We start from the raw sequence: 9,031 nt of genomic DNA on the forward strand, positions 1-9,031 counted from the left end.
GATACTCATTCTTACTCACAAAAGTAAATTGTTCAATTTTAAGGAATTAATTAATCTGTATCGATATACAATTAATCAATTTATCTATTAAGGAAATTGTCCTATAGGTGTTGTAGCACCCCCATACTCCAAGTGTCTTACCAGGACCACTTAAGGCATGGAAGGGTTACCATCTCGGTTACCCGAGACAATGATAATCAAATAGACCATAAAGAAACGTACTTTAATTAAATAGTTTAACGTGATAGAAGTCCAACCAAAACTGATAAAAACAAAAGTACAAATGTTCTCAAAAATGTCAAACCAACTAAATAAAATGAAAGAGTGTTCGACAAAACGGAAGACTTCTAAGACAGCTCGTGATGACTCAACCCAGCTATCCCATGTGCATCAACTCATACCTGCTCAATAACTGCTCACCATCCCCGAATGGATCACCACAGTTTTAAAACAATTATACGGGGTCAGTACTGATTACACAAACAATACGCTGCAATAAAATAACATTACAAACCAATCCAATCCACCAACTCCGTTACATCCCCGCACACCTGACTACACACTTAAAGTGTGTAGTCCTGCCAGAATACCCATCGCAACAAGGATTCTACACCGTCAGTGGGGGACCGCGGTCGTTCCCACCTATGCCCCGCTCATCTCATCTGAGCGATAAACCCATGTTCCTTAATGTGCACATCCCTTCTATGGCGGGTTCCACAGAAGGCGAATCAAGGGCATGAAGCCACTCCCGCAAGTGACTCCACTCAGTCGAGGGCGCACCTCGCAAACCACAGACAGTTATACGATAATCACATTACACTAACAACAATCACCAAATCAGAATCCAATGCCAATATGATATACAACAACAACAGTTAATTACCAACACAACCATGTAATAAATACTGAGTAGGGAACCCTACCTGGAATAGAAATCACACGAGACCGTCTAGCAGCTAATCAGAACTTCTCCTCTACGAATCCTCCTCCTATAACATGTATACATATAATTACTACCAACACATCATAATACTCCCAAATCCCCCAAATCTACCCAATTAGGGTTCAACCGAACTCAACGAAATACTACAAAAGTTATACAAGAAGCTTACCCTTGACGCAACGATCACAACGGTATAACGAACGAGACAAACCGACGATCCTAGCCTTGGGATTTGCTAATAATGCGAGAGATGCGAACAACGTAACTTTTAATCTCCTCTTGAAAAATTTTGAATGATAAAAGTGTTTAAGAACCAATGACGGAAGGTTTTATACTAATCTCGCGTTATTAACAAAACCCGGCTAAACAATCTCGTAAAACACATTTACTCGATGCCCCTTACTCGATCGAGTGTCACACTTACTCGATCGAGTACCCATCAGGCAGACTACTATTTTGCGTAAAAAGCTACTTACTCGACAGAGTAAGTCCCATATGATAGAGTACCCATAGACATAAAAAACCGTAGTATTACAGTCTTCCCTCCTTAAAAAAACTTTGTCCCCGAAGTTCAACCCATACACAAAAACACAACACACTATCTCCCCTCCGACACAACAATAAAACGAAAACTCGAAACAAAACTCAAAACAAAACTCCCAACCAACACTCAAACTGACTCAAAACTACTACAAACTGTACTAAAACAAACATACACCATATAAAACCTTATGCGACCATCTCATACCCCCCTAAAAGAAACATGGTTACGTCCCCGTAACTACACATACATGATCAAAAAGAGACGGATACCGCTCCCTCATAGCTTCCTCCGCCTCCCAAGTAGCCTCCTCAACCTCATGGTTAGACCAAAGAACCTTAAGCAACACCGTTTCCCCATCTCTAGTTTTCCTAACCTTGCGATCAAGAATCTGTTTCGGTACCTCAAGATAGGACAAGGACTCATCCATCTCGATGTTCTCTACATCTAACACATGTGAAGGGTCACTCACATACTTCCATAACTGGGACACATGAAACACATTATGCACCTTATCCAAAGCAGCTGGTAAAGCTAACCGGTAAGCAACCTCACCCACACGATCCAAAATCTCATATGGTCCGATAAACTTCTGGCTCAACTTCTCTTTCTTACCAAATCTCATGACCCCACGCATAGGAGACACTTTCAAAAGAACCTTGTCCCCAACCTAAAACTCTATGTCACGACGATGTAAATTTGCATAGCTCTTTTGTCGATCCTGGGCCGCTTTCATCTTTTGTCTAATCAGCTTAACCTGTTCAACCATCTCTTGTACCATATGTGGTCCTAAAACCACTGCCTCAGCTCTATCATCCCAGCAAATCGGACTCCTACACCTCCTCCCATACAAAGCCTCAAACTGTGCCATACCAATACTCGTTTGATAGCTGTTGTTATAAGAAAACTCAATCAGATCCAATCTCTCCTCCCAGCTACCACCAAAATCCATAACACAAGCTCGCAACATATCCTCTAAAGTCTTGATGGTCCTCTCTGTCTGGCCACCTGTCGCAGAATGAAATACAATACTCACCTTCAATGTAGTTCATATCAACTCCTGCAACTCTTTCCAAAACCGTGATATGAACCTCGCATCTGTATCTGACACTATATCCTTAGGCACCCCATGCAAACGAACCACATGCTTCCTATAAGCTAAAGCCACCTGTATCTTAGACCAATTATCTTTCATCGGCCCTAAGTAAGCTGACTTGGTCAGACGATCAACTATAATCCATATCATGTTATTACCCTGTTGACTCCTCGGCAAACCTGTAACACCCGCTATTTCCCGAGTTAGAATTTATAATTCTAATTCTTCCTTATTCGGAATTTTTAAGTTTCGAGAATTTAATTTAGTTAAATTCATTTTTGTACCGCCATATTCATAAATCTCATTTTATTTAATATTTCTAAAGGGGTTTATGATGATTTTAATTGTTACGGTTTTGATTTATACTTCATTTAAACCCGTTTTAAATGTTAATTTTAATCCGATTTTATAAAGGGACCGTTTTTATTTAAATAACCTTTTTATAAGGAAAATGGAAAAAAAAACTATTTTTGACCCCATTAATTTATGGACCGAGTATTTGGTTGTAAACAAGTTGGATTTTAGACTTGATTTATTCTTCTTATCTTTAACCTTAAGATAAATGTTATTATCTTATTTCTAACCCTTTTTACCATTAAAATGTAAAGATATTTTGAGTTTTAATTCCTTGTTAAAAATCGGTACACTAGCTAGTCAAAGAGATATTATTTTTCTCCTATCTTTTCTCATTCACTCCCTTATAAACTCTAATTGCATTTATCTCATCATTTATTAGATAATAAACCCTAATTACCTACTCCTTGTGCCGTGGGAAATAATCCTCCATCACCAACTTGTGTTCATCATTTATTGATCTAAATCCATCATTAATCATCTCATTCTAAGGGTAAATTAATTACTCTTATTATTCTTCTTCTAGTTTTTTTTTTACTTAGATCAATAATTCATATGTCTTAAACATATGTATATTATGTTTTGTAGGTTATCAAGAGGACTCCGACGCAGACGAATATCTTGTTGATTCGGATTTGGACAATTAAGGTAACTACGACGTTACTCGGTATTACATCGATTTAATTGTTGTAGTTGTATGTATTATTGGATTTTTAATGTTTTATGATGATTTATTGATACATATGATGAAACCTTTAATTTCTGATCTTTTGATATCCATAATTTATTTTGACTATGTATAATTTTATTTTGTCAATAGGGTATTTATTTTTGTTGATTTACAAGTTTTATGATCAAATCGATTGTTTTGATATTAGGGTTTTAATAATTTCGTTTTTATAATTTAAACTGATGTAAATCATTTTTCTGGAATTAATAGTTGATTTTAAGATACCATGAATTTTCATGGTAATTATTTTGGAGTTTTAGTATTTATTTCGTAATTTAATGTATTGATGCGTTTACGATTATAGCATTTCTGTTCGGTTTTAATTATGTTAAAAATACTAAATAAAATTGTAAATTTACAATATTTTAGTATATGGCAGAGACATGGAGTATTAGGTTGTGTATAAATTTGTAGGTCTTCAATCATTATTTTCGATTTATGGTGTATTTTACAAGTTTGATGAAAACCGTTGTTAAATCTGTCAAATATGTTCGTCTGTTTGTAAAATTCATATCACTTGTTTTTATTTCGAATTTGCAAAAGTGTAAAGAATAGACTCCTGTTATTTTAAAGTATAGAGTCTGTATAAAAATTTTCATAAGATTTAGACTTACGGTTTGGTCAGAATTAAATATTTGTGAACAGCTCGCCTGTAAAACTCGTTTCTGACTTCTCTCAAAGATTCATTTTTAAAAGATATTTTGCTTTTGATACAGTAGCTAATCTTTTTCTCAATGAATATCTATCATGTTTAATTATGTTTAAAATTATGCCTTGCCTTAAAATGTTTTCTAAAAGTGGATTTATGAACTGAAATATTATGGGTGACGTTTTCTGACAGTTTTTAGAAATCAATTTTTAGACCCCTGATACTTTCGTAATTTAAAGTTTGTCAAAAAATGAAAGTTGTAGATAAAAGCTACAGGAAATCATGAAAATTGGCCTTGCGTCATTTCGATTTTTCTGTAATTAATTATGAATTTTACAATACTGCTGTTCAGTTTTATAAACTAATGTAGAACTCCGTCTCATTAAAGCCTAAGTAATAAGTCTTTACTAAAGTACCTTAAGTCAAAGGATGGTCTTTAAAGTTTAATTTCAGTAACTTAATTTATTTAAAGTCCTTAAATAAATTTTATACTTTTGGTTTTAAGTTTAAGTTTTCTAATTCGAAGAAAATAAAAGTGTAGTCCACTTACGAACCATTTGAATAATATACTATATCACTTGGAATACTTTTAAGTTTGGAATAATGAAAGTAAAGGCAAAGAATAATAAACTAAGGCATACGGGTTCTTATACAGCTATAAGATTGGGTATCCTGCGGGCGGTACAGATTGTCGTAGAGTCATGTACATGTACTTAGACTAGGACTTCGCACTGCGTGGTAAGACGTGTCCTATTATAGCTTGTTGTCTAGTGAGCGAACTTGGAGTTGGTCACCTTTGCGTGACACTGAGTTCCCGAAACTAGTGTAAGATGCTGCGGTGTCAAGGAGTATAGCTAAAGTGAATATCTAGCCTGAACTATATTATTTCCATTCTATCATTTGAATATTTTGCTTTTAAGCATGCAGCACGTTGGTTAACGTGATTTGGTAATCATATTTTGATACTTATGTTTTATAAACATTTCAATTTACTTTGATATATTATTTGCATCTGTAACATTTATATCATGTGATATGGCTGGGAGAACGTCGAGTTACTCCCCACTGATTGTGGGTCGTTATGTTTATAACATGACGGTATTAGCTATCTTTGGGATTTTTGTGTGAGCTAGCGAGTAGTTTGCGATCCTACTGTTTTCTTTTTCTTTTATGGTTTTTAGTTTTAACGCTTTTGAGGAATTTTATTTTCGCCCTTTTTATAAAAGTGGCATTTGTTTAGACTTAACCATTTAATTTTATCCTTGAGAATTTTATACATTCTCAATTTATAACAGTTAGAACTTTTATCTTTGTGTATTTAATCCCATTCAACAGTGTTTCCGCCACTGTTTTGCATTAGATTTTATAGGGGATTACAGTTGGTATCAGAGCATCACTGCTCCCGACGCTCACACATTGATCTTTAGGAAATTGCCTAATAAATGATTTGACTAAATAAATGATATATTGAGAGATGGGTAAAAACCAATAAGGACTTGGATGTTAGTCTATGTGTTCTTGTTAATCAGTGCTTAGCATTGACTATGTGTTACCTTTCTTTAAGATGTCTGGAGGACGCGGCCGCGGACGAGGTGGAGTGCCCGATCAAAATGCAATTAACCAAGCGATCCTTGACTCGCTGAACCAGCTGACTAACCGGATCGAGAACATGGTTCCTCACGGTAGAGGAAACGGTGGACAACGAGAGTTTAGCTTCTCCCGCGCTGCTGGGCAGATGGCAAAGAGCAGGTTGGATTACTTCAAGGGGACAATTGATCCTGAGGCGTTGAGGCTGTGGATTAGGCAGATGGAGAGACAATTCGAGATTTGTGAGGTTCCAAATCAGCACAAAGTGAACCTAGCCGCCCATTATCTACAGGGAGAGGCTGATCACTGGTGGAGAATAGTTGGTCTTGCCGCTGTACTCACACAAGGGTTTGGTTGGACAGAGTACGTAGCCATGCTTGAGAATAGATTTTATCCTGAAGAATTGAAGCATAGAAAGATGGATGAGTTTATGGAGTGCAAACAAGGGAAGGACATGTCAGTTCAAGAGTTTACCGATCATTTCAACAAACTGGCACACTTTGCTGAGGAGCTGCTCCCTAATGAGGCCCGAAGAGTTTTCTATTACCGTAGGAAGTTGAATGTTGAGGTTACTCATTCGATGCCACGAGACCTTGATACAGTGGAGAAGGTTTACAATGCTGCATTGTTGAACGAGAGATCCTTGGAGCGAATCAAGGAGGAGGCTGCCCCTGCTAATGCTTCATCTCATAAGAGGCCCTTTTCCTCTTTTTCTTCTTCTTATTATGCTCCTAACAAGAAGAACAAATCTCATAGAGGTCCAGAAACCCCTTTACTTCTATTTCTATCTTTTCATTATGTCCTTGAGATAGAGCTGGTACTAACCTCTTTTCGCAGTTCTTGGCCTAAGAAACCTGTTTTTAGTTCTCGTCCCGAAGGGAAGAAAGCTGATTGGAAGAAGTCTAACGAGAAGGACAGTGGAAGGAAGGAAGTCTTTTGCTATAGTTGCAATGAGCCTATTCATCCTGGTTTAAAATGCAATGGTGATCCTATTGTTTGCTACAGTTGCAATGAGCCGGGTCATAAATCTTACGACTGCCCTAAGAAGAAAGCTGCTGGTACTTCTTCTACAAAGACTGCTGCTGCCACGACAGCAAAGACTGGAGATGCTACTCGTCGTAAAGGTCGTATCTTTCTGTTGAGTCGAGCTGAGGCCGAGGCTAATCCAGACGTGATTACTGGTATGTACCTTGTTTCCGGTCATCGTGCTTTTATTTTGTTCGACACAGGCGCTTCTATATCCGTCATATCCTCTAGTTTTGCTGTAAAAGCATCCTTGACTTCTGTCCCCGCTGAGCCCGTTCCTATATCTTTACCTTCCGGTGAAACTCTATCTTGTGCTAAGGCATATGTTGATGTGCCTATCCTCTTTGCTGGCGTGGTTTTCCCTACCACTCTGTTGGACTTCCCCTTGGGAGAGTTCGATGTGATTCTTGGTATGGACTGGTTGGCCCGTTATGATGCTAAGTTCCAGTGCCGAGATCAAAAAATTTATCTGAAGAGTCCCTGCGGTTCCCGAGTTACCCATTATGGTGGTAGACGTCAGGGGGGTATAAAGATTATTTCTGCTATGAAGCTGATGAGCTTACAGAGGAAGGGTTGTCAGGTGTTCTTGTGTTCTGTTTCTAAATCTGAGGAGTTACCTGAGCTTAGTGAAGTTCGTGTTGTGAACGAGTACCCCGATGTTTTTCCTGAAGAGTTACCTGGTATTCCTCCCGAGCGAGATGTAGAGTTCTCCATCGATCTAGTGCCTGGTTCTGGTCCGATTGCTAAAGCCCCATATCGTATGGCCCCTGCCGAGTTGCAAGAGCTGCGAAAACAGTTAGATGAGATGATTGAGAAGGACTTTATTCGCCCTAGCTCTTCTCCTTGGGGTGCCCCAGTTCTGTTCGTGAAGAAGAAGGATGGTTCCATGCGTTTGTGTATCGATTACCGTGAGCTCAATCGCGTTACGGTGAAGAATAAGTATCCGTTGCCCCGTATTGATGACTTGTTCGATCAGCTGAAGGGTGCCTCTGTTTTCTCTAAGATTTATTTGAGATCTGGTTATCATCAGATCCCTGTTCGGGAGTCTGATATTCCTAAGACTGCTTTCAGTTCAAGGTATGGTCACTATGAGTTCAAGGTTATGCCATTCGGTTTAACCAATGCCCCTGCTGTGTTTATGGATCAGATGAACCGTACTTTCCGTGAGTTCCTTGATAAGTGTGTGGTGGTCTTCATCGATGATATCCTGATTTACTCTAAAACCGAAGCCGACCATGTTGATCACCTGCGGATTGTTCTGGGTATTCTACGAAAGCAGAAGTGGTTTGCCAAGTATTCGAAATGTGAGTTCTGGTTATCTGAAGTTGCTTTTCTTGGCCATGTCATTTCGAAGGAGGGCATTAAGGTAGACCCTGCGAAGATTTCTGCTATCTCCGATTGGTCTAGTCCATCTGATGTTGGTGAGATTCGTAGTTTCTTGGGTCTTGCGGGTTACTACAGAAGGTTCGTTAAAGATTTTTCTAAGTTGGCTCGTCCGATGACTCAACTTCTGAAGAAGGAATCTAAGTTTCTGTGGTCTGAGGCGTGTGAAGATGCTTTCATAGAGCTCAAGAACCGTCTCACTTCTGCACCTGTGTTGACTTTGCCCGAAGATGGTGTTGGTTTTGATGTTTTCTGTGATGCTTCTAAGCATGGTTTGGGATGCGTGCTTATGCAAGGTGGTAAGGTGATTGCCTATGCTTCTAGACAATTGAAAGTTCACGAGGTGAATTATCCTACTCATGATTTGGAGTTAGCTGCTGTGATTCATGCCCTAAAGATTTAGCGTCATTACTTGTATGGTGTGAAGTGTAAAGTTCACACCGATCACAAGAGTCTCGCGTATTTTTCACACAAAAAGATCTGAATGCGAGACAGAGACGTTGGATTGAGTTAGTCAATGACTACGATTTGGAGTTGGTTTACTATGAGGGAAGAGCTAATGTTGTTGCCGATGCCTTGAGAGCCTAAGATTGTTCATTCCCTTGTCCCTTGTTCTTTTTTTGTCCGAGGCTCTTGTTCGTGAGTTCGAGAAGATGTCCATTGGCATAGTCCTTGATGATCCCGTTGTTTGCGTTAGCTCTTTGGTTCTTGAACCCGACCTT

The 9,031-nt window shown here is 38.6% G+C and overlaps 1 protein-coding gene across 1 annotated transcript; it reads left to right on the top strand.

Annotated features, from left to right (window-relative positions):
* The first annotated feature begins 5,877 nt into the window (after positions 1 to 5,877).
* Positions 5,878 to 8,712, top strand: LOC141607825 (uncharacterized). Its single transcript, XM_074427170.1, has 3 exons — positions 5,878 to 7,557; positions 7,621 to 7,962; positions 8,074 to 8,712. Exons 1-3 carry the CDS (start codon positions 5,878 to 5,880, stop codon positions 8,710 to 8,712), a joined length of 2,661 nt encoding a protein of 886 aa, XP_074283271.1.
* Positions 8,713 to 9,031: the final 319 nt, after the last annotated feature.

This window comes from Silene latifolia, chromosome 10 (assembly GCF_048544455.1).
Source record: "Silene latifolia isolate original U9 population chromosome 10, ASM4854445v1, whole genome shotgun sequence".
In the NCBI taxonomy this organism is placed as follows: domain Eukaryota; kingdom Viridiplantae; phylum Streptophyta; class Magnoliopsida; order Caryophyllales; family Caryophyllaceae; genus Silene; species Silene latifolia.

Excerpts from the sequence above, each read along its gene's own strand:
- LOC141607825 (XM_074427170.1), top strand. The coding sequence starts at position 5,878 with ATGTCTGGAGGACGCGGCCGCGGACGAGGTGGAGTGCCCGATCAAAAT. Across the intron at positions 7,558-7,620 it reads AGTTACCTGAGCTTAGTGAA|CGAGATGTAGAGTTCTCCAT; the intron begins GTTCGTGTTGTG and ends ATTCCTCCCGAG. Across the intron at positions 7,963-8,073 it reads CTGGTTATCATCAGATCCCT|ATGAACCGTACTTTCCGTGA; the intron begins GTTCGGGAGTCT and ends TTTATGGATCAG.